This window comes from Asparagus officinalis, chromosome 1 (assembly GCF_001876935.1).
Source record: "Asparagus officinalis chromosome 1, Aspof.V1, whole genome shotgun sequence".
Classification (NCBI taxonomy): domain Eukaryota; kingdom Viridiplantae; phylum Streptophyta; class Magnoliopsida; order Asparagales; family Asparagaceae; genus Asparagus; species Asparagus officinalis.
In genome coordinates, this window is record NC_033794.1 from 131,724,713 (window position 1) to 131,751,833 (window position 27,121).

Genomic DNA, 27,121 nt, shown 5'->3' on the forward strand with positions numbered 1-27,121 from the left:
CTCCGCTGTTGCTCGCTCAACTGCAGCACGCTCTGCCCTTAATTTAGCTTCCTTTAAAGCCTTTTCAGTTAAGGATTTCTCCAATTCTGCTTTCTCTCGAGCTTCTGCGAATGCTCTTTGACGGGCTTCAGCAGTAATCCTTTCCACTGCTATCCTTTCCGCTTTCTCCCGGGCTTCAGCGCGTGCTCGTTCGTGTGCTTCACGTGTTGCCCTTTCAACAGCAAGTCTCTTCCTCTAATTTTCTTGCCTGCTCTTGCTCATGTTCTCTTTCTCTATCACTTGTTTTTTCTCTTTCCAATTTTTCTCTTTTATGTAAGTCAGTGTTAGATTTCTGAGACACTAGATTACGTGAATTTTCTGGAGGATTAAGTGATGAACTTTGAGACATCTGGCAAACTACTTTAGTTGTATTTCTTAGATCCTCCTTTTCACCTCTAGATCCTTGAGGGACACCTTCCACATTCTTGCCAGTAGCCCTATGGAAAACCTCTTGTGGTGCACCAACTTGGTGATGTGGTTTCTCTGAACCAAGGGCGGCATTGCTTTCTTTAGAACTTCCATTTTCGCGCTTTGCAAGATCACCTCTCAAAGCTCCTGCATTGTTTTCCACCATTGGAGGCTCTTGATCTGCATTCTGTTTCTTCTGATTCTGCTGCACCACTTGAGCTTCTGGATCTACAGTGTCTCCCAATGACGAACTTGATTTCCCTTCATCGCTGTCTTGAGCCACACCACTTTTCCTATCATTTTTCAGTAGTATGCATGCATTTTCAGCCCCATTCAATTGTCTGTTCTCTCTGTGCTCAACATCTGAATTAGTACCTTCCAATTCAGAATCAATTTCTTTATTATTCACCCTTGCATGTTCAGGATTTTCATCTTGATAAGCCTCTTCAAGTTCAACAGTTTTGAAATCTGCTTCGCTGAGAAAGGTTCTAGAGTTAGCTTTCATTTCATTTTCATTCTCATTCTCATGCTGCACAACTCTTCTCCTGAACATCTTTAGCTTCTCATCGCCTTCATGTGACGCACAGGTCACATTTGTTCCACTGAGTTTCTTCTCGTTGTCGATAAGTTCAGTACCTTCTTCTGCAGTGTGCAACTGCCTGTTTACTTCATCAACATGACAAATCTCCTCAAGTTTAAGAGCATTACTAGAAGATACCATATTCATTTCATTCTGTCCACAAAAAGCCTCCTTGATGATATTTGGTTTCTTTACTTCCTCTCCACTGGAAAGGGCATCTTGAGATGTTTGGAGCTTCTTATCAAAAATTTGGTCATGAGAACTAGGGAATTCTTCTTGTTTATTTCCTTTTAATACACATGTCTGTGGAACTTCCTCTGGTGTCTTTCTGATTTCCTCATTGTTAATCAGATTACAGGCTTTTGAATTGTCACCAATTTCATTATCCTTGATAGGTTCACTAACTTTATGCAATTGCACATTCCTTTTAAATTCACTGACTAATTCATCATTTTGAGGATAGTTCTCTTTGATTTCATTGATCTTTGTGGTTGCCTCTGGTTTCTCTTCAATATCCTGCTTGGAGGCCTCTTTGACAACTCTAGACTTCTTCTCATTGCTTACCAATTCATAGAATTGCTCCACAGTTTTCCATTCCCCAGACACCTCCTCGGACTTGTAGCACATCTGTGATGATTTAAATCCATTGTGTTGCCCCTCTCGAGGACCTTGTGCAGCTGATACAACATATCTTTCCTTCTCTTCATGATCTGGTGTTGCTTTGCCTGCCTTTATAACTTTCCATATGTCATCTAAAGCATATTCTTTCATTCCATTATCCTTGTTTGACAAGTTTTTCTTCGATGCCACTTCCCTGAAACTTTTTTCTTCTATAGAAGGTTTGCCCTCCTCCTTTTCATTATAGTTTACACCTTCATTGACGCCCAGCTTCTTACGACTGTGGAGTTTATCTCGTTTTCTCTCCATTAATTCCTTTGCACTCTTTAATCTAGCTTGAGCTTGCTCCATTGCCTCTTTCATAGCAGCAGCAGAAGCTGCAGCGGCTGAACTAGCATCTACCTCCACGCCAAGGAAACCAGAGGAACTGTCCCTGGGAACCCCTTGAACAACATGGCTTTTTGATGCACCAATTTTGTAGCTTATGTGATGTCTCTTGATACTTTCTTGCTTACTAACAACTTTGGGGAGTGGTTTTGAAGGTGATGGCACTCTAGATGGTTCTGTTTTGAGGTTGATGTCAGATGTACTTGCATATGTAGCAGCAGGACAAGGTATATCTCCACTAGAAGCTGAATGATTGCTAGAAGAGCGTGAATGATGCTTTGTGTTCACATGATCAACTTCAAAAGCAGCATACCCAGTTCTATACTCCTCATGTGTTCTCAAGTTAGCTACATCACTCTCTATGTTAGCTACATCACTCTCTATGTTATCAGTAGAAGAAGTGAATGGAACTACTACTGGTTCTAAATCACTCGATTGCCCATTATAACACACATTATAGGTGAGATCATTGGTTTGAATATTTGAGGAAATACCCCCTCTTACATCCTGTGATGAACATGAATTAACCGTATAAGTATACCCAGGATGAGTTACGTGTGTTGCCCCACTAATTACATCCTCTATACTACTATGGTTCGTCCTATGATATGACATACTGAAATTCTTTGAGCCATCATCTGAACGGTTAGAGCTTGATGAAGTACTATCCTTCTCAGACCAATCCACGTAATCTTTATCAGTACCCTCAGGTAAGAGATTTGAAACTTCCGCGTGCTGGTCAAATTTTGCGTCCATTTGGACCCTATGATCAAAAGTGTATAAGAGGTAAGAGTTCATACAAACACACGTAAAATAAAATCAGCAAGTCCTTGAGTAATTCCACATATAATGCAACAAAATAGAATAATAAATAGAAAAGTTAACCACCTGAATAGTAAGAAAATGTGCCCCATAATACCGATTAGTATTTTCATGAGGTAAGAATCTGGTGTGTGTATGGAGTATAATATCATCAGCTATCATTTAGGCAGAAGAAAAAGGACCAAAATATTTTAAGTGGAGAAGTAAAATGACCTGAAGATGTGGATAATGCAGCATGGAAAAAGAAAAACGTGTAGCAGTATCAAGAAATTCTCCTTTCACAGCACAATCAGAAGACTAACTCGTCAATTAACATGGAATGACCATTTAAAGTAAATACCGAACCCAGCAACATATGGTTTAAAGGGAACTAAGGGCAATAAAAAGGAAGAAAATGAAGTAAAAGAGGGTGGAAAAGGGTTGAGAAATGACCCAAGTTAGGATGTGCACTTAGGGGCTGTTTGGTTCGGCTAAATTTTTGGAAATCATGCAGTTTTGGAACAAAAAGTAGGTTTTTTGATATTTTTAGATTCCAAACCTGTCATTTGGTTCAACTTTTTTTAAGAATGCATTTCTTAAAAGCCGACATGGCAACACACTTTATGGAAAAGCCAAATCCTCTTTTAAAGCTCTGAAATGGGCTGGAAATCTGACAACTCATCAATTACTCTCACAACTCCTTAAATTTTTTGGTAATGAAACAAACATGAGTTTTGGAAATGCTTTCCTATTCTTCACTTCATCATTTTATACCAAACACAAGTTATGGATTACTGAATGATCCAAAAAAAATTTTGGAAATGGTTATTTGCCTTGGATTCCATTTCCATTATTTTATGGAAACGAACCAAACAGCCCCTTAGTCAACCAAGTTGAACAACATTATCGAATCACTAGGTCAACTGTAATGATCTTTCCCTCTCTGGGCTCCAGAATTACCAGTGACAATAATAGTACCTGGTAAGCCCAATACTGAAGCTTCCATGACTTCCTAAAATTTGCAAAAGTAGCATATACTTTATGAATTTTACTGCAGGATCAATCATCAAAAATAACATTTGATTGTGGAGGAATGAACTTGGATTACATAATACATCACCACAAAATGGCAAAAAGCACCTCAAAATTTTCTTCATCTCCCTCACTCCTCTCTCTCTCTCTCAGAGGGTCCCCAGAGTTTCACTAGCTTTTGAGAACGATGACAGGGTAAAATTCAACAAATATGTGTCAACCCTTTTGTCCCAAAGCAGCAGGTCATAACTATTCTGGGTGAAGGGGGATAGTAAATAGCAGCTGAATCAAAGAGGGCTGGAGAAAACCATTTTGAGTTTCTGTAGTGATCGTAGTGAAGAACATTACTTAAATCAATAAGCCTAACAAGATGAAATCCCCCCTTTCTTGGTCATTTATTAAGGCTATCGAATTTCCAGAGGCAAACCAATGTATCTAGAAACACCCAAGAATTCATGGGTTGTTGAGGCCTTTTGGCCTCCCATTATACTAAATTGCAGCTCCAGTTAGCTCAAATTGTTGGACCCACTTTTTATTTATTTATTTTTTTTTGACAAAAAATATCACTTTCTTCTAAATACCACCACTCTTCAAAATCTCGTTTTGTTGCACTTTCCACTATAAAAAAGCTTGTACAACAAGCAAAACAACCGAAACACCCTTAAATCACAGTACTAGAAAAGCAAAGCCAAAAGAAAAAAAAAAAAAAAACACAAATTGAAGCGGGGAATAAAAAAAAACCAAACGACGAACCTCTCTTTTGAAGAAGGCTGCGTCGTCTTCTTCTTGTCCCCAAACAAGTCCTCATAGTCAACAGCAAAATCTCCGCCGCCATTAGAACGGCCGAAAATCTCCAAGTAATCGATGAGCACCTCACCATTAAGACCATCAGACGAAGGCGGGAGATCGAGGAAGGGAATGGAGCAAGACGTGGCGATTCCACCAAAAATCTCGGCGTAGACTTCGGATTTGGCGCCAAAGGGGGCGGAGGAGAACTTGAGGGGCCCGCTGAAGACTTCGCCGTAGGAGGACCTCGCCGGTCGCCGAGAGCTGCGCATGTCCTCCATGGAAGAGAGAGAGAGAGAGAGAGAGAGCGAGATAGAGAGGGAGAGATAGCTGGAGAACTAGGGTTTTGGGTTTTGGCCCTCTTGGGTTCTCCCTCTCTCTCTCTACTCTTCTCGGTCTCTCTGTCTCTTCTCTCTATATCTCTATCTCTCTCTCTCTATCTGAGAGCTCCCTCTTGGCGCTTTGATGGGACTTGGGACTGCGAGCGCCAGCTTTTTCTTCTTGTTCTTTTTTTATTTTCTTTCTTTCTTTTTTCTTTTGTATAAATGGGGGCAGAAATTATTATTATTATTAAAAAAAAGTTCGAATATATTTGGAGGGATTGCTATTTGAGTGAGACAGATGTGTGGGGTCCACATAAAATATATTTATTAATAATAAGTAGAGAAGGAATTAAATTGGAAAGCCGCGTGAATCTTTTTCCTATTAAAAATTTGGGTCATGTTCTTCGATGACGGTGCAATTGCTCCGTTGCGTTCCTTGCTCTGCTGGGTTCTACTATTTCACAAAAGAAAAATGTCTTTAAGAACTTAAAATATGAAATCAATGGAGTGACAGATGAGATGTCCTCTTCCTATTGCATAGCTCATTATGCAATAGGAGGGGGACATCCACATATCCCTTCTAACGATCCCATATTTTAGGTCTCTGTAGCTTTATGTAGCCCTTGAAAAGTTTATTTGCATGTTGTTTATTCATAAAAAGTTTATTTGCATGTCGTTACTCGGACCCCAAAAAAAATTGCTTGTAGCTGTGTATGTAGCCCTTGAAAAAAAATGCCATCATCATGTAATAATCAACTAATTAGGAAAAAAGCATGGAATAATTAACTTGTTCGATGGGTTTATTTATTATATATGTAACAAGAAAATTCACAAGGACCGGCATGGAAAAAGAAGTATAATTTGCAGAAGTGGAGGAGCTTGCTCATTCTGACCTGTAACGGATAGAAATATCAAAATCCCAACAGGAATGAATAGTCACAACAATCCTGCTGGGTCCCACCGCCTCTCTCGGTAAACAAAAGGAAAATAAAAGCGTTTATTTTTCTGAGCTTTTTGACTTGTTAAGAAACGGGAATGTCCAGCTGTAGTTTGCTCCAGCCAGCCTCCAACAACCACCAAAACAAAACCAAGCAAATCTTTTTTAACGGGTATGAAGTTGCCCAGTGCACCCGTTTTGGACGCGTCCCGCCCGACCCGCAAAGTTTGGTTGATTTCCCGGAAGCAATGACTTGTATTATTTATGGGTATTGGGAGTTTTGTGCCATGATTATTATTATTTTTTTTGTTAATAGTTTAATAATCGACATTTATAGTTAGGTTCATTGCTTCCTTGGTAGAGCTGGTGGCTGTTTGCAAGGGATGGGCTGGCGACATAATGAACTTTTTAGAGAGAATTTATCTAGTGATATCATTGTATTAAATTCCAAACTAATTCATTAATACAAGGATAGACGTAATTCACTACATACACGCAACAACGATTGTAATAATTAACATTTTGTTTAGATAAGCAAAGACAAACATACAAAAAAAAATGAATGTAAAGGCCAACATGTATACCTCTGACCAGACTAGTACAACTTTACATGTCGTGCAACAACTATCATTAAATTTTGAAAGGAAAAAAATATTAAGTCCTTTATAAAAGTGATTAGAACGCTCCACACCGTGCAAACAATTGCAATTCAGTCCAAATTTTTACTATAATCGTCTACTATTTAATGGAAGGTGGTGATCCGTTCAAAATTTTAACATGCGCTAGATCTCCCACGAATCACATCGGTTGATTAAACAAATAGACTTATTTCATAAATAGTAGTAGCTTTCCACTACTTTATGGCCACGGAGAGAATCCAACTAGACAGTGAAATTACGGATTAATCAGTAGCATCCAAGTCCTTGAATCCAAATAGCCCCCGTATCATACGACACCAATCCATCATAAAAATCACCAACGATACTTGATCTCCGATTAAGAGTGAACCCATCAGCACGATGTTTCATGCCGCAAATACTCCAAAATGCGATCAAAGTTTAATAAGCCTTTTCTTTCCATATGTATTATATCAAAGAAAGCAAGAAGAGCATCACGGCTCAGGTATTCCTGTCCCTAATAGTCAGGATCAGGAGTAGGCATACGATATGCTCTTACACAAAAGTAGATGATTTGAAATTATAAAACATAACATATAATAAGTCCAACTTGCAAGCATAGCATCAATGCAGATGAGTCTTTACTGCCTCAAGCTTTCGACAATGTATGAAGCATACAAATCCCTGTAATGTTGCGTATAATGTATCAGCTAAATGAGAAACCAGCAGTATGCTAAGCTTAGATGGATAGCCAAAATTAGGACAAGTTTATCATAATACACTCACATTGAGTACTGTATTGCTTTGACTGCATCTTCAGCTGGAAGAAAGTCATTCACTGCAACCTCTTTGTTCTGTTCCTCTTGTCTATTCAATCGTACAGTCAGGGTTTAAACTGAACAAGGGGGGGGGGGGGGGGACTGAAATGGTAGATGTCACGAGAACCAATTATCTAGCAATCATCGTTCAAGACATGTAAAGAGTCACTAAGAGGATACACACAAACTTTAAGTCAATAACCAAGCAAGAAAAAAAGAATATATCCAAGAGAAATAAGCATGGCAAAGTAGGAATGCATTGAGTGGATACAGTCTTCAAAGAAACGACGGATTTCCGCAAGACGATGAGGAGCAAGATCTTTGATGTCCTTGTAGTGACGGAATTCAGGATCAAGCCACAGCAATAATCTTGTCATCCTTCTCACCCTGTGAAAGAAAAAGCCATAAAAGCAATCAACTTGTTCCCTTTAACTGTAAAGTTATACCGAATCAGAAAGTTACGGTATCTGCAGTAACAGAAAGCTGACCTGATCAATCATAGGCATCAACCCAATAGCACGAGCACGAAGAAAACTTCCAGGCAGCACAGGCTCCTGCATAGGAGCACAGATGATCTATAGTTTTCAGAGAAAGAATAAAGTGATTATGAGTTTTTTGCATCTGATATAATTTTAATATACCTGCATCAATACCAGCACATCCATAGGATCACTGTCCTCGCATATGGTTCGTGGAATGAACCCATAGTTGTGTGGGTACACAACAGAGGAGTAAAGAACACGATCAACCTGATTGAGACAACAAGAGATTGATTATCATGAAATTTTCAAAATTTTGCACCTAATATCCCATATATGCGCAAAATCTCTCAATATGACAACAATATATATCACAATAGGCTCTTGTACCTCCTAGTGTTCTGGCATGGTTTTTGTGCAGAGTAACATACTCCAATTTTCTACTTTTGCTTTAGTACTTTGGTACTGCATAGAGTATTGAACAAAGACTAAACACCTGAAACCCTATGCAGGGGAGCCAATGCCAACTCATTTATTGGATGAAGGCTTGGAAAATCATGATCGGTGTCAATCAAATTAAGCTAAAAAGTAGAGGACAGTTTAGTTATCAAACTAATTGAAGTCGGATTATGCATATATCCAGGCCATTAACAAGTTTATGTTTGAATTCAGTCTGGTGAAAAAATCTAGCTAGAGATGAAGTTAAATCTAGATATGTTTCGAACATTAGCTTAAGTGTACATGTGCATCATTAGTTTTCCGCATGAACTAGAAAATGCAAAGTATCAGTATAACATCATATGAATAAATTGTATTGCAAGTAATATAGTAAAAGATGGAAATATGATTTTATGTTACGGAGCTCATGTGATTTTAAATTTTGTGACATGATAAAAGAAACATATATTGTTCCAACCTTGATAAGACCACTTGCTTTATCCAACTCATACTTAACCTTGCTCCCCTTGCTTATTTCAACCACCTACAGAAATCAATAATAAAGGGTTAAATTGGAAAAAGGGCAGAAGTTTATTCATGCTTAAAATACAATGGCACCAAACATCTTTAGAAATTTGAATGATCAGATCAAGTTAAGAAACACTTCAGTATTATCGTAAACCGATGCTGATATCTATATGAGAAATCTCATTCTTCAAGTAGAGTCATGAAAATGATGGTCCAAGTTAAGACTCAAAAACCTTTTAACATTAACAAAAGGTCAAGAACACAGAGATGGCAAAGCCACCATGCAAATAGGTCCTCGGTTCAGTTATACCATCAGGGAGAAAGAATCTTAAATTTAAACGTATTTATAAAGTAAGAACCGAAACAACCAACTCCTTATATGCTGCACATGCACAGACCCATTAAAGCACCGCAGTATCGGCCAAGACCTGAATTGTGCTGGCCTTTACAATTTAATACCTATTCTTTGACTCTTCTTGTTCAGGCTAGCTCCTTTTGTACCCAGATGAGGATCTCCAGGCCCATTCTAGGTACATCTTTGGAGTAATTATTATATTACAAAACATAATTGATCATTAGGTACTTTTGGTTAGTTTATTATACTACTGACTCTAATAGAGTTCATTCAGGTTTGTTCCTGATAAGTCCTAACTCTCAATGCCCAGTATAGAATCTTGATTTGGGTTGATACAGAAGAACATGGATGCATATTATGTGTGGCTCACACCCAATGTACAATATAGCACAACGAGATCAAGCTAGTTCTAAAGAACTCTTCAGATTAATTATTACTTAATTTTTGTGATACCTTCTATGTAGAGTGTAAGAAAAAAGACTTAAAATGGGAAGAAATTGAACAAAATCATTTATGATTTATGCAAAGTCGTTCATAATTTAAGAAGCAAAGTATAAATAGTTGTTATTGTAAAGATAATAATATACTAATACTTTCAGAACAAAACTGAATCCCACTGATAACTAAAACCTTTTAGAGTAGTTCAAAAATAACTTGCACAATTGAAAGTCACATCATAACTATGAAAAGTAACTTACGCAGTTGAAAACCGCAGGTGCTCCAGGTCCTACATCATAAGTAAACAGTCATTTAGACAAGTGAAATAACCACAAAGGGGAGGAGAAACACTATAATCTACAAAGGGTTCCTGAAGTAGTTACACGAGAAACAAATTCAAATATAAAATTGAAAAGAGGGTGAGAAAACAAAATGAAAATAATATATAAAAGGAGAAAATAATCCAGATTTTCATTTAGTAGGCTAGTGCAAACCTATTTCTAAATCATGCCATGGGTGAGCAGCAATAGACTTTCTCGACATTGATGAAAGGATACGCTCATTGAGTGCAACATGAGGGAAACTCGAGTGACCACTTCCTTCTCTACCAGCCATATCTGAGGTCACAAACATAAGAACGATGTTATTTTTATTTCATAACATGAGCTACTGTGGTATATAACAGACGCATTAATGCCAACTGTTAAGAATTCATTAGAAGAACCAAACTAGTAGATGTAGAACACAACAGAGGTGATAATACAAAAAAAAAAACAATCTGTAGATTAAATTGAAAATACATATTGGTATGATTCTCGATTAGAAGATGATGATAGGTAAGGCGTTGGGACTAAATGCTTTGATCTGTATAAGGGTTTGATTAGAGTAGTTATAGATTCTCCTTCCATCCAATGAACAAGCTAAATAACATGGGCACCTTCAAACAGAACATCAGCCGTATGTATCCATTATCTCTATCTTCATATTTCCCCTTGCATAAAATCTAGCCACGGAATCTGAGATTGAGTACAGAAATCCTACAAGGATATCCCAAATTATTTTCAATTGTGCTTATTGTGCTTTCTCTTCTTTCCGTGCTTTGGGTTCAAGGTGGCTGTTGTATGTTGATAAGTCAAATACATTATTAACTACACTACACTCAGGTGGAATATGAATATCACATTAAGACTAGGATTATTTGCATTCACAGAGGCATTAGCATTATCCTCATCCAATTCTAGAAATGCAATGGACTGCATAATGACAAGCACAATAGCTTTAATAATCAATATGCAGAAAGGATAAATAAAGACCAATTACTTGATAAAATGGTTATCCACCCAATATTTCAGTGGCAGGGCACCAACAAATGGATGGATTAAGCTTATAAAAAAAAACACTACTCTCTAGAAGGAGCAATAAATTTTAAGCAAGTAAGATAAGCTTCTCTTGTTTTCTCATAAAAATAACACAACTTTGTTTTATTACAGGAAATTGCCATAAACCTCCTGAGTCTTGTGATAAGCATGAAAACAAATTAGTCTCTTCACCAGTATTCAATACTCTTACCCTCTCCCATTTCGCAAAGTAAACACTGGAAATTATCATAACCTTTAGTTTCAGGTGGCAATTTGAAGATCATACTATGAAAAAACAGTAAATATTCAAGGTCGATTTTCAATTAACACAAGAAATGGTCAATGAGATTGTTTCACCCACACATATAAATGTATACTTAAATAAAGTAAAAAGTACAAACATCTACAAATGTGTCAAAGAATAAACAAGAAATAAATACCCCATCCACAAATTCCCGGTAAGAGCATCTCCAACAACTTCACTATTTCTCATTTTTAGAGAAAATAGTTAGGTTTTTGGTTCAACAGATTCCCCATCTCATTCCCCAAAATAGGGATTCTTGAGAAAAAATGGGGAAGCTTCCCCAAATCTGCAGCATTCTCCAAATTTTTAAAGGAAAAAATGGATTCTTCAAAATGGGGAAGCTGTTGGAGTGGTGTAAAAATAATTTGGAGAATATGACTTTTGCTTCCCCATTTTGGAGAAAATTTTAGAGAAGCTGTTGGAGATACCCTAAGAGAAGGATAATATTTTTTAATGATAATCAGATAACAGACTACAGAAGAATCACAACTGGAAACAAAATCAAGAAATTACTTTTAGTATGATGCTATTAGTTCCCTGTATATAAGAGAGGCTAATGAGCCAACTAAACTAGAAAGGCAAGCCAAAATAACACTAATAAAGATGTATTATAAAATCAACATTGATGATATAAAAAGAACTCAGGAAACCCGACAGATTGCAATCTGATGATATAAGTCTTAAACAACCCATATTAGCATTTAGGAAAAAAAAAGTGCTAGAAACCTAAGTAAATAAATATCGGCACACAACCACAAATTCCCAACAAGGGAAGGATAATATTATTTTGATGACAATCAAATAATGGACTAAAGAAGAGTAATATGTAGAAAAAACCAAGTAAAATATATTGATAGAGTGAGTTCGATTAGTTCCTTGTATTCCTTGTATATCACAAAGGCAAAAATGTTAGATATTTTCATTTACAAGTATATTTGAAAATGAACTGCAGTTAAAAACTGCAGCACAGTTCAGTTTCTGAAGCTGCTACAGTGCCGCTTTAAAACTGCACGAAAATGCAGTTTTTTGTAACTGCTAATCTGCAGTTTTAGAGAGTAATGGAACCCTATACATAGGGACGAAACCCATGAAGTTGACACCAGGAAAGCCAAGTAATCCTTTTGAAATCCTATGTCCTTTCATCTCTATCTTGATGAAGTTTGGGAATGATCTTCTGGCCCGCAACCAGTGGTGTGATCATCACAGAGTAATCTACACCTGAACTATCTTCAGTGACGAAATTTGCGATAACCCTTGCGGATGCTGGGGCAAATATTGTCTTCAAGACAGAGGGTGATCAAATCCCCTGATTCAGGCGTTGAAACACTACTACTTAATTCTAACTAAGTTCGCTACAATCAGAACCCAGAACTTACCAACAGCAGAAAGGGAAGCTAAAAGTACGCTCATATGAAGTCATATTATATAATCAACATCAGATGAATTAAAGAATTCGTGGAGCTCAACGAATTACAATCCGACATGTTTCAAGCAATCCATAGTTTAACATTTGAGAAAGGACAAATAAAAAATATATATATATTTAAACAAAAATAAAAATCAGAAGCATCCACCGGATGAGCAAAGAATATACGATAAACAAATTAAATATACCCACCCATAGGTTGCCAACGAGAAAAGGATAATATTTTTTCATGATAAGCAAACAATGAACTACACAAGAATCCTGTTCAAACTACTTTGGTAAGGTTCGGTTAGTCCGTAGTACATCGCAAAGGCGAAGGAACCCACGTACTAAAATTAGAAAGCAAACCAAAATCACACCCATAAAGTTGTATTGCATAATCAACATCCAAGGACGTTAAAAATTACCGAAACCCAGCAAACTGCACGCCGGCATATTTCAGAACCAACCCATGTTTAACATTTTAAAAAAAAAAGAGAGAGATATAACGTAGAAAAGAGATAATTAAATTGCATACCCACAGGTGTTCCAGTAAGAATGAGGGGACAAGCAAGAAGAGGAAATGGGCAATAAGATTTTGGGAAGAGGGCTTAAGAGAGAGCGAGCTTACAGCGATGAGCGAGGGGCAAAAGAAAAAGGAGACGAAGATTCTATGGGCTGTTTGCTCGCTCGGGCCACTTTACTTTTAGTTTAAAATTAATAAATAAAAAGAATAATAGCAAAGGGCTGGCTGGCGTTGATACTATTCTCTCAATCGGGTGGAGCGCGTTGAGGTCCGTTCAATTCTGTGGAGGTCCGGACAAAATATGCCCACTTGCCACTCCTCCACTCGCCACCCTTGGTCGACTGTAGGACAGCCGCGGAATGTGCTCCTAGCGGTTGGTCGTAACTTTAATGATTTCCTTGGGAGTTTCCTAATGATCTGTTTGGATGGAGGGCAAATAGAGATAAAGGGGGGAGAGAGGAATCTAATTTCAATTTTGTTTGAGAGTTTTATTTACGAGGGTAGAGGAGGAAAATGGGGAGGGTTTGAACCAAAATCTTACACCCCCAAATTAAGGTGTAATGAAGGGGATGGGAAGGAAGGTCCTTTCCTAAGTCATCACCCAAATACACTGTAAGGGACAAGACGAAAAGTTAAATAATGAAAAAGGAATGTAAAGAATGAAAGTGAAAAGATAAAATGTTGTTGATGAGTTTAGTAAAAGGAACACAAGTAAATTTGTTTTAACTTGTTTGGGAGTTCTAATAAAGAGGAGGAAAATGGAGTAAATATGTATAAAGTTACATAACTACCCTTACATATTGCATGTGAGTATATCCTAGTCATTGATTTTAATGTCATAAGAATATAATTGTCTTATCACATTGTAAAATTTTACATTTGTTTCCATTCCATCATCTATCCCTCAAGTTGTAGTGGAGGAAAATGAAAGGAAATTTAACATTTCATTCCATCCTCTAACCCCTCGAAAAAACTCACAAACAATGTTAAATTGAAATTTCACTTTAACTTCCATCCATTAACCTCCATATAAACAAGGTGTAAGACATATGTTTGTGTGTTACGCTCACATCACATGTCCAATGCTTTTAGGATAAATAAAAAATAAAAAAATTAATTATATGCTGGTACCCTAAAGTGTATTGTTCAGTTGAGCCTAAAGATTGTTTATTTCTTCTTAGCTGAATAACATGTGTACATACAATCAGTAGTCTCAAGGTTATCTATGTAAAATAAAAAAGATCGTTTTGGTCATTTGGCTAATTATTGTTTTGATTTGAAAAAGAAATCTCATTTGCCAAATGTTTTTAGTAGACCACATGTTTATAAATGTAATGTTTGTGGTAGATTTGGCCACTTAGGAAAGTTTTGTTTTGATAGACCACATGTTTATAAATGTAATGTTTGTGGTAGATTTGGCCACTTAGGAAAGTTTTGTTTTGATAATATTTCACATTTGCATGTAATGTTTGTGGTAGATTTGGCCACTTAGGAAAGTTTTGTTTTGATAATATTTCACATTTGCAAAACGAATTTAAAAGACCATCTTATCTTGCAAATGATTCCTGTGCACGCCCACTTGGTCAACACAAATCATTTACCCCTTTTTATTGCACCTATTGCAACCGGAAAGGTCATTTGTACAAATTTTCTGACCGTGTTAGTGCACATCATGTGTTCAAACGGGAAAAAAAAATCTACAAAGAACCTTCTTCAGAAACATCACATAAAAAAATAACAACTAAAAATTTATGATTCTTTTGATAGAATATTTTTGTTTGACTGATACGGTATTGATGATTTCACTAATACAATATTATGATTATGAGTAGTGATAACTATACTATAAAGTTTATACTATTTTTGTACTCACGTAATAGGAAAAAGTAGAACCCATTAACTCACAATTTTTCTCGGTACTAGTTGAGATGCATTGAATTTCATGGTTATGTAAATTGATAAAAATAGAATAAAAATAAAAAAATAAAGTTTTTTGTGGGCTTGATAATCAACTCAATAATCTCTCTCAAATGAAATATTGTCATTGCTTTCTTCATCCTAGACTGGGGCCACGTGATCTACTATTTATGAGTTATAAACACATTGATCTAGTACAACATCTCTATTTATTATTATCTTAAAGTCTTCAAAAGCTGGGTAATCATTTAATTCGTGAAGGAATTTTGTATATGAATTTACTTATAATATTTCCATTAAACTTTTACTTGTGGTTTGACTCATATTCACATTAACTTTTAGTTATGGTTTCACTCATATTTACAGTATCTAATATTCTCATTCAATTTTATAGCTCATTCTCCATATCATAGAAGTAAAACTGAAAGTACGAAGAATTATTTTCTTGCAAAATTAGAACAGTAAGATTATGATATATTCTGCCATGTGCTCTAAATACAAAAAAAAAATCTTTATGCAAGGTTCTTATCAAATATTGGCCCAAACTGTAAAACCCCGAAATTTTATAATGAAAATGTGTGAATAAATAGTAAAAAAAATTTCTTTTGTGAATATATATAAGATGTATATGTTTATCAGTGTTGGGAACCCAACAGGTATTTATAAGTGAGAGAATCAGAGGAATAGTCCAGCATGTCAATTTTCGAGCAGCTGACATTCTTTGGGCTGCGAGGTCGACCGCATCGGTCGACCGCACAACGGTCAGGCTGTTTTCTGAGTTCGGGTTCAAAAGGGTTTTGGGTCGGGTTTGTGAGTTGGTATATAAGCTAATGTGCCCCAGAGAGCCTCTCTCAGATCTGAAACCAAAACCCTAACCCCCCTCTCTTCCCTAAAACCCTAATTCTCCTTGCTTGGTGATTTGGGAGGAGTTCTTGAGGATTTTCAGCGGGATTGTTGGATTTCAGCGAAGGGGATCAATCTTCTGCAGATCTAGGGATTCATTTCTCACCAGAGGCGAGTAACTTCTCGCCCAACTCCACCCCCTTTTGTTTTCATGCAAAGTTTGAGTTTTTATTGAATTTATTAGGCCAAAAATCATATTTTCTTGTAGAGATAGTAGATCTATATGGTACATATTATGAGAATCATGTTTTCAAACTTTAAAAGCTCACCAAAGGACTTTTATCAACAAGATCTAGATCTGAAAACGTTTTAGCATAAGAAAGAAATAAAAACCTGTTCTTTTGCTTTTCTACACCTATGTTTTTGCTTAAATTATGTGTATATTCATATATGGGATCTTGGTGAAATTCTAAAGATTTAGATATCGTGATTTACTGCTATATGACCCATTCATATGTTGAGTTTTGTCACGGAGAAAGGGTTACAAGTTTAGAAGCTGACAGAATCCAGATCTGGATTCTGTCTACCTCGCGGTCGACCGTATCGGTCGACCGCTGGGCGCGCAGTAAGGGCAGAGCACGTCTGCTCTCTGCGCGGTCGACCGGGGCGGTCGACCGCGACGTCTTAGCGGTCGACCGCACCGGTCGACCGTGAGCATATACGCTGAACAGTGGGCTTCATCTCCGTGTGCGGTCGACCGGTGCGGTCGACCGCCACACAATATTGTGCAGATTTGGATTTTGCTGAGTGTTTCATGTGTTCGATGATTTCCCTCGACTATCTGATACTAGTGTTCACTGTTGCCATGAATCTAAGCATGATAGATGACCTGAGGGCACCAAACTTAGAACTTATACGTCGAGACGCGTGTGAAATTTGTATATGTGCACTTTCTTCATTCATCTCATCGATAATCACTACCTAGCCCATGTACTGGGAAAACTATGTTAAATTCAGTCCTCGTGTTGGATTATAATCCATTAAAGTCCTCGTGTTGGACTATAATCCATTAAAGTCCTTGTGTTGGACTATAATCCATTTCAGTCCACGTGTGGATATTTACCCACTTGACCACGTGTTGACCATTTGTTAAGCTATGAGTATGACACTTATCTGAATCAGGACATGGCACTTATGAAACTTTAGACCTTTGACACTTATTTGATTATGACAGAATACAATAGTTTATGTTCTGAGATGGGTTGCACTTCTCTTTATTATTGTTACTGTACTAGAACCTCGGGTTTGGTGGTTAGGGTTTACAATTTGAGATATAGGTATATACATGAGGGTTTCCTTGTTTGGATTATTTTGCTTTGACGCTCGTTGTCCCTCCCCCTTTCAGGTAACGAGCCAGGAGCCCGGAGAGTCGCAGGTTGATGGCGATGCATTTTAGCTTCAGCTGTCTAGCTAGTTATATATTTTCTTTTGGAGTTCCACAGTAGACTTGTGTTTAGACATTTGAGAGTCTTGTTCTAGAAGTTGTAAAGGCTGTGTGCCTTATTTCCTTCTTGTCAGATATTTTTATTTGAGACTTGTCGAGTATTTCAGTTTATCTACTCAGATCTTGACTATGTGTTTCTGTTTGTTGGATGATGAGACATTAAGTTGATTATTATCATTTCATCAGTCTTCTTGTATTATCTTTTACTTGCTTTTGTACCTACACCTGTTGTTGACTCTACTAGATAGATGTTAATTGTGATGGTGAAACATGTTGTTGCACGGTGTGGTGCATGGCAGGTTTGACATTCTTGGTTTCACCTTGGACTGCAGCCTTGTGTGAACCCAGGGGCGTCACACAAACGTTGTGAATTAAAAATGCTATTATAACTCACTTGCCTAAGCAATTGTATTGTATATGAGCCATATAACACATCTGGAATATCCACATCTGCTAAGTGGATTTTACTGTTGTGAAAGTAAAATGTTAGAGGCTCGTATTCAAATTTTTTGACTCTATAAAAGACACAAGAAATTGGAGTGCATAGCTTATATAACATAAAGAACATACTGGTTCATGAAGAATTTTCCTTAGTAACGATATTATTACAATGATATTACTATTTAGTATTAAATTAATTTTATATATAAGATTATATGATCCTTTTTAATAAATTATAAAGTATAAATGTGGAAACCTTGATGCTTATAGCCAGTAGTTTGGCTCCACAAAATAGGTTAACTTTATATTATAGTTTGCTATTGGTATTGCTGTTGACAATGTCATTACCTATCCTCTTTATCTTATTATTCATGCTTTTCTGATGTAAGTTCTCTTTTGCTAATCACTTAATTGGCTATATTTAGTTTGTATAATATCAGAGGTTAGAATATTCTCTTATGTTTAAAAAATGTTGACATGATTTTCTTTAAAAATATATACATATAGCGGCAATAGTATATATTTTTGTTCAACTCAAATTGGTTTGAAGCCATTTAAAGTGAGGTTCTTTCTATGCTAGGATGATTATATAGTAATTACACAATCCAAAAGTCAAAGAAGAAATTTGTATAAAGGAAAAGTAATTTAATATGTTCAATTAACAACTAATTTATAAAATATACATGGGCAGTGCAGATAGCTATAGAAAGTAAAATATATATCTTCATAAAAATTTCATAGTGCATGAGTGACCAACTACAATCATCCTAATTTAAGCATACATAATTATTAATTTAGTTACTAATTAATTTGATGCACGTAATTATGGAATAAATCTTAAGAAAAAATAGGAATTGAGATTGTATTATCCTATAGGTAAATAAATAAATATTATTAGAGCTTCTCTTTATATTAAATTTAAAAATAATAATTTAAATTATTAAACGCCAAATATTAGTTTATGTGAGAAAGTAAAGTAATCTATGTTCTATATACTTATATAGTCAATCAATGAAACGTATCAATTATGTTTCACAAAGTTACATTTGGAAATGAATAAAATTCAGTTCATTTACCAAAAAAAAAATGAAACATATCAAAATTATGATGACCACAATCAAAATTATATGATGGGTTCACATTAAATATAATTTATAAAAAAATAATACATTAAAGTCAAAATCCTTTTAACAACTATATAGATTGTATAAATTTTTTGCATATATAAACTATACTACCTAGGAATAGTGATATACACACTTAACTATGGCTTAATACATATTTAGAATGACTTACTCTTTAATATCATCATTAATTGACGTATCTATGCATTACACTGCAAATACAATGAAAATTTAGAAGAAAAAAAACACCCTTAAAAGTTTTAAAAATTATAAAAACAAACTATAAAATTTTGTAATTTATAAATATACAAAACTATTGAATATTACATTAAAATCAAGGAATTACAAATATCATTGAAAATTTTCAAACTTTGGAGGGGTACTTTGCAATATACTAAACTTTTATGGTGTTTTTTTATAAATTTCAAATTTAATAGATTTTCAATTAGTTATGTTCTTTTCCAAAAAAATTATGGGTAATATTGACCATGAAAAGTTTTTTCTAAACCTATATTTTTAAAGGGAGTATGATATTTTTTACACAATTTTAATTTTCTAAGGGTTGTTATTAGTTTTGTATATTCATTTTAGTGTCTATAGGTTAGATCTTCTCATGGTGTTCTTTTTGTAAATTATGAAATTTAGGGGTTTATTATAATTTTTTAAACTTATAGGTATTTTCTATAAATTATAAATTATTTATAGACAATTTATAATTCCTATGTTTTTAATTTAATTAAGAGTTTGAAATTCTCAAGTGTAAAATTTGAATTTTAAGGGTTTGTTTATAATTTTTAAAACTTTAAGGATTGTTTACTATAAATTATATAAATTATGTAGGTGTATTTGTAATTCCTATATCTTTAATGTATTGTTAGGTTGGAAATTATCAGGATTTTTTTTAAATTTTACAATTTTGAGAGTTTTATTTTGTAATTTGTAAAAAGTTCAAAGTGTTTATTGCAAATTCTATGAAAATTTGGGAGTTATTTATGTTATTTATAGGTTTTTAGTGTGTTTATAAGTTTGAAATTTCCAATGTGTTTTCTATGAATTTTGAATTTTTAGGAGTGTTTTTATAATTTTCAAAACTTATAAGATATTTTTTTTCAAAGTCAAAAAACTTTTAGTTTCTAGTTAGCATATGTTTTTTAGATTTCTCACTAAATTAAAATAAGTAAAATTTACATTTTAAAGATATTTTAATAAAATTTTAAATTTGTAGGGGTGTTTTTGCAATTTAAAAACTTGGAGCATATTTTTTACAAAGTTTAAAATTTTTGAAGTGCTGGCTAGCATATGTCTTTTAGATTTTCTACGAACTGAAATAAGTAAATGATTTGAATTATATCAAACATATATTCTTTATCCAATAACATGCTAAGTCATATTATGAATATGATAAATTATTTAATTACCACTTCAAAGAAGATAGGATAATTAGAATGGATTAGAATAACAATGTAATATCTAAAAAAAGTTAAGGGTAATATGACTATAGAAAATTTTTCCAGAGCTCTTAATTTTAAAAAGAGAATGATATAATATCTAAGAAAGGCGTCCAAACATTTGTTAGCTGTCGTACGAGAGTAATATGGCACCAATGAAATCAAATCAGAAACATTTTTAGAAATGGTATCAGCCCATTAGCACTTGACCTATAGAGGGCCAGTCGGGAGCCAATTGGCGGCCCAAATCTAAGCACCGCAGTAGTTTTCATTTCATACTAATGGGCCAGGCCAACTTGTAAACCTCAGGGGTAAGCACGGTCAGTGGAATTGGGTCAATCGAGCTAGTATTAATAATCTCAAACCGGATCCACATAAAGGAAGTAGAACCAAATCCACGTCGGATCCCTAGATCCGTTTCCAACCAAACAAGCTCTCAAAAAATTTTCAACTTCTTTCAACCTCCCGTTCATCCCCAAATTTAAAGCCAAAGAAAACCCTAACCTGAGATCCCCAAATCCCCAACCTTCAATTGCTTCCTCCCCCCCCCAAAAGAACCCTAGATCTCAATGGAGGGAGGCTCAATTGACGGTCCTTCCCCCTCGATCGCTAAATGGAAGGCCAATTTCTCGAGAACTTATCAGTATTATCTCGATCGATCGACGCCCAATTCCTGGGGCCGATGGATCGGGACGCTGGCGATTCTGTTCGTGTACGCATTGAGGGTCTATTATCTGCAGGGGTTTTATATTGTGAGCTATGGGCTTGGGATTTACTTGCTTAATCTTTTGATTGGGTTTCTTTCCCCCGTTGTGGATCCGGAGCTGGAGAGCTCCGATGGGCCATCTCTGCCCACGAGAGGATCCGATGAGTTCAAGCCTTTCATGAGGAGGCTCCCTGAGTTCAAGTTTTGGTATAGTTTCTTGTCTTTTTATTTCCCCCCTCTTCTTCTTGATTTTTTTTATGATCTATTTTGATGAATGCGGCAGAATTAACAGGGAGAGTTCTCTCACCTTCATTCTCTTCTTTCGTCTGTTTAGCTGATATTGTCATTGTTTATAATAGCTAGAGTTTGTGTTCTTCTCGGTGATATTAACGAGGGTTAGTGGTTGTCTGGGAGGGAGGATTGGGGGTTGTAGTTCATTAATTAACGTAGTTGTCTGTGGATTTACTCCAGAGGAGGACCCATGCATCCGAATGCGTTAAGAGTGAATTTGTCAAGGAAATTGCGCCCAACTGCCCGTATTTACATTTGAAAGTGTCGATTTTTATCAAGAGGATTATTGATGGTGTGTAGCTTACTACTTCTTACCAAATCCTGTAAAATGGAGTTAAAGGTTTTTGGACGGCCGTGTAAATACTATTTGAGGCATTTCATGTGAAAGAGTCCATTAGTGTTAAGATTCTCTATCAACAACCTGCTAAAGAAGTTGAGTCTTCCCTCTCACAGTTTCAACATTTACAAGAGGTAAGAGATAAGAGGGGAAAGAAGAGGATTGCCAAAAAAAAAAAAGCAATCACTTTACAAATTGTGGTCACAAAATGATATTGACGGGATTGCGATTGGTATTTGGAATTTTTTTATCATACCCAAGACTCCTAACGACAGCTGCATTCTTCTTAAGTAATCGATGCTAAAGAGATTAAGAATTTTCAGATGAAACTGGTTGTGTCATTGTAGGCATCAAAAATTATCTATAGGTTCCAAACTCAGCTCAAGACAGAGAGAAGACAAAGAACGTCATCATCTAAATCAGAGAAGATCATCCAATGCAAAAGGAAGCAAAGGAGAACATAAAACGACAACTTGAAAAGGACTTGGAGCTGTCTCACACTTGGTGAGACAGTCTCCACTGTCTCGCCAACTACGAGATAGCCTCCCAAGTTTCCAGCTCGTTTTATGGGATTTTGTGTGGTCCACTTAGCTCCATAACTAGTTAGGGACACTCATTAACGTTAATGGGCAGTTACACCCTGAAAATACGCCCACTACCCATGAAAAGTGCGGTATTTAACACACTTTAAGGTAGTGGGCGGCAGTTACAAAGGCCCTGACGCTGTCTCCTTTGGCCGTGACAGTGTCCACTGTCTCGCCCACATGAGAAAATGACCATCAAGTGTTTTCACTCCTACTTGACGGTTATGGCTCCCAACCTCTATATATACCCCCCTACACACTTGTGCAGGGGAACCAAGGCGTGATCAAGCAGATAGAGGCTGACATTTGGCGAACTTTGAGAGCAAGAGAGAGTTCTTCATCCACTTTCAAGCGTTCTCAAGAGTCCTTTGGTGTTTCCTTGAGTTCAAACTTAGATTTGATATTGAGAAGAATATTTGTCTTACCTCGCTAAGACACTTACTTCTGTTATTGTTTTCCCGTTGAAACATTAACTTCAAGCCTTCTTCATATCCGACTTGGAAACGTTGCTCAGCGGTCCACGGATAACGCATCAGGAAAGAATCCCACGCAAGTAGAGATTATTATGTAGGAGTTTCTGTGTGTTACTAGGGAGCACAATTTTGTTTTTTTTTTTAATAAAAGAAGAGAGTTACTCATGTAAAGCTTATTCTTGTGTTTTTTTTAAACGATTTAATGGAAGCAACAAAGAAAGTTGTTCCCGAAGCAAACAGTCATACATCTAGCTAAACAAGTGATCTTCAATGGTGATGGATGCATAATGGTCTGCTTGTGATTAAAAGGCTTCTTGTTAGGCCCTAGCATCTTGTTATCCTGGAGCAAGCAAATTGAGAACAAAATGTTGTGGAAAAAAAATTCATGAGTAGAACAAAATTTGTGAGGTAGAAAGGATATTGTATGCTCCCCTGCCATAAGTTCCCAACTCCTATGCTCCTGCCTTTTTGTTACCTTATACAATGTTCCAATTTTGTTTCTCCAGATGATAAGAAAATTTTGATGAACTTTACCTTGTTCAGTTAATATCTACTGCCTTTGTTTCCCAACTGGCTGTGCTTACCTACCAGTTGTTTGATCACAATCCAAGTAGAAAAGAAACCAATAATCTCCACCTTGTTATGTATAATGAGCCAAATATTCTTTTTCGCATGAAGCCTAGCTATTCTTTTACCAAAATGTCTATTTGTTTGTTCATTGCAACTTGATTTTGCAAGTGGGCTTCATGCAACATTATGGTGCATTAATTTCCCTCACTGGGATTTAATTTGCATCGCAATTGTGGTTGTAAAAGCCACTATGTTGGTGCAACTGCACATGGACCAACATTGATTGCATGTGGGAGGGAAGGTTGTGCAAATACAATTTACCACTAAATAAAATATCCACGGTTGCATGTTGCAAACTTTTTTTTTTGCTATAAGCAATAACAACTCATGCATGTGAATGCGGTTGCAATTATGTTATGGTTGCATTTGTTGTTACTTTCTGCCCATTTTTTGAAATGCTGACCTTGTTTATCATATTAACAAATAACAACCACTGTTGGAATGTATTTGTTGCTTCCTCAATGTTTTAGTTTACTTCATCCAAAATATTGTAGCCTTTGTTTTTGAGTGCTGACCATATCTTTATTTGATGATCCATGCATGAGGGTGCATACTTGGCCCTTTGTAGCTGATTAGATGTTTATCCCAACAGCTCTGTCAAGTTGAACATTGGTTAAGCAACTATACTTTAATGCTTACCTATAATTTGATTAGAAGTCTAGTTGAGCTTCGATATTGGACTATCACTTCCACCCAACAGAGAGTGCTCTTATGCTTATAAGCTGACCTAACATGAGCTCATGTTGATGTTTCTCAGCCCAATGGAAGTCTTGTTGGTCTTGGATTTAGGTTGAATCAATTATGAAGAGTTACGAGCTAATTTTAGATTGTGCACATTGTTCCCTGCCAACATTTTATGTGGCACAATTTCGACATAAGTCTAATATCTAAAAGTATTTGCACTTCTTGATAAGGGTGGGGTTCATTTCGGCCATACCTGATTTTGAACTATAATTTTGAAGGGGGCCTTTTGGATATTCGGTTAAAAAAGTAAGCAGTTTTCTAATTTACAGATCTATATAATAAACGGAAAGTAAAAATGTTATAGTAATTTTAATTTTCATTACTATTGAATGAAAAAATAATTTTGATCTTATGCAAATTATATGTGTGCGCGCGCGGTCACATGCATGCACACATACATGTCCATACGCGCACATGCACTTGCACCCGAACCCGCGTATTCTTAGCTGACTACCCTCCTCTCTTCTCTCTCTAATGTCACTTCCATCCAGCAGCTTCTCTAAAGACAGAATTATCTTTAATTCTTGCCTTCCCCACACAGCTTTATACCATATGCCATCATGAAAAACATTTATTGTTGGGATTTTAGCATATATTCTCTTAAATTGTGACAGTGCTACATTTTTTACCTTGTCCTGTACATGTTTTCCCACGTCCTTTTGACTTCAAATTTTTTATGTCCTTCAATTAGATGAGTTTTTACTAACAGTTCCCCAGTTATTGAAGATTTCCTCAAGATTAGATGTATTAAAAAAATCATGTTTGAATCGCAAATTTAGCTTCAAACTTTAGATGTTATCGCATGTACCTTACCATTCTTTGCAATCCATCTCTCCGAGTCTTTCCATTTATCTCATCCCTTTCTTATTTTCAACTATTCTCATCATCTAATCTCATTCCCTTATTTAAAGCCTTTTGATATTCTTGCTCTTTCTTTCCTTTGTTTTTCTTCTGCCAGTTTTTTCTTTAGGTCTCTCGTGTCAGTTACTTTCTCATTTTTGCTCCCAGTATCAGTGTTTCAAATCATTGAATGTGAAGATGAATGGGCTCAAAGGCTCTCTGTTATTTCCTCTTCATTGTTCTGATCTTTAATGTTGTAGTCATCTTCTTCTTCATGTTCTTATTACAGTGATGATGGAAAATAAAAATTTGATTATGAAGTTGCTCGACTGTTACTTAAAAACATGTACTGGATTTGCTTTCTAGCTTTTTGATGGGATCTGCAAATATTATGGTTGAGTGTGAGAAATACATAACAATTATTGTCTGCTTCGTGAGTTTTTTAGTGGCTTCCTTATTGAGTTGTAATGGTTGTACATTGCTATTCTTCTTCTAATTTGAAGCTTCACAACCTTACTTGAGTATGCATTTCTTAATTAAAATTTTCAGATTTGTAAACATATTGACTTTTTCAAAGATTTTTGCCAAGGCTCGCATAACTAAGTTATATTACTGTCTGGATGGCCCAGATCCTCAAAATGGAGACTTCTGGAGTTATACCCTCTCCGTGCTGGAAGCCACTTTTGTGGGTTCCATTTGTTTACTTTTAGCTTATTTTGATTAATGTATCTACTTTTTATTATTTCATAACATCTTAGGTGTACTGTCTCACTCTAGAATAGGGTATTTGAATGGATATTCTCTATTTTATCTATTATAACCGCGTTTGGAAGAGGCTTTGAATAATCAATTCAAGTGCTCAATCTTGCGTTTCTGGAATCTTAATTGGCCCTTGTGTTTTCAGGTATTCCATAACGAAAGCTATCTGCATTGCTTTTGTCATGACCTTCTTCTCCGTATTTGATGTTCCTGTCTTCTGGCCTATACTTCTCTTTTACTGGATTGTTCTCTTCTTCCTGACAATGAAGCGCCAGATACTGCATATGATCAAATACAAATACATTCCCTTCAACGTTGGAAAGCAGGTGCAAATCCTTCTCTCATCCCTCTATAATATTGTCATTACTTTTATACCCAACAGCTTCATGTAAACCCTAGAAAAGATGATGAGTATTCATGAGGTAGGAGGAAACCAGGAATGCTAACTTCACTGCAGGTTAAAAGACTTGTCAGTTGAATATTTTATTGACGAAACTTCTATCCTTGATTAATTTTATGTAACCATCTAATGTCTTTGTTAATCTTCTGCAAAACACAGAAGTACACGGGGAAGAAGCCCGGTGCAAGCAGCAGCTCTGATTGATCAGACACACATTATGAAGAGAATGCATGCGGAAATGGGGGATTGCGTGATAGTCATAGGCTATGGACTTGTTGTGTATTTAAAGATTCAAAAATTTGTTTCAAATATTAGCGAGGATGTTAGCAGTTGCAACGATGATTTTGCTGGCGTATTGAGCGCCTTCTATGATATAATACATTGTAAGTCTATACCTTTTTCTTGTTAATCGTCCTCAAATCATTTATAATTTAGCATGTTGTAACAGAACATTATAATCTGCAAGGAACAGTTGCCAATGTGCTTGGTATTCATGGTCGTACTGTACTTATTTTCTGATAACGAAAGGTCCTTTTTGTATTTTCTGGCAGTCCTGGGGCCAGGTCAAAAAATGGCCTGACTGCATCTGTGCATGCGTGGATGTCTTAGGTTGGGAAGCGTTGGTGGTGAAATTTTGGGGTGAGAAAGGATTCTGTGATAAGGGGAAAATAAAGAAGGATGGGCATTGCTTGATGTTACCGTTGATGATAATTATAATAGATCTGTTATCGGTTGGTGCTTGATGTTGGTGTTTGATTTTTAACATCCATGAAACCAGGCAGACTTTTGACGTTATCGTGCAACTTTTGGATACGAGTCGTCCAGAGGAAGTATAGGTATAATGTAGATATACTTATACTTACAAAAAGAAAAAAAAAAGAATTTTTTCAAGCGCCAAAGGAA

The 27,121-nt window shown here is 36.0% G+C and overlaps 2 protein-coding genes and 1 pseudogene across 2 annotated transcripts in view; 1 reads left to right on the forward strand and 2 right to left on the reverse strand.

The window, feature by feature from the left end:
* Positions 1–5,112, reverse strand: part of LOC109826848 (auxilin-like protein 1) — a 7,502-nt gene extending 2,390 nt beyond the window's left edge. Inside the window, 3 exon segments of the mRNA XM_020393893.1 lie at positions 1–229; positions 231–2,795; positions 4,619–5,112. The exon segment at positions 1–229 is cut by the window's left edge and continues 171 nt beyond it. Coding sequence (XP_020249482.1) covers positions 1–229; positions 231–2,795; positions 4,619–4,932 — 3,108 coding nt within the window. The 5' untranslated portion in view covers positions 4,933–5,112.
* On the reverse strand, positions 6,875–13,159 carry LOC109826943 (annotated as a pseudogene).
* LOC109827048 (protein RER1B-like) lies at positions 20,852–26,712 on the forward strand. Its single transcript, XM_020394042.1, has 3 exons — positions 20,852–21,367; positions 25,964–26,144; positions 26,378–26,712. Exons 1-3 carry the CDS (start codon positions 21,024–21,026, stop codon positions 26,420–26,422), a joined length of 570 nt encoding a protein of 189 aa, XP_020249631.1. The 5' UTR covers positions 20,852–21,023; the 3' UTR covers positions 26,423–26,712.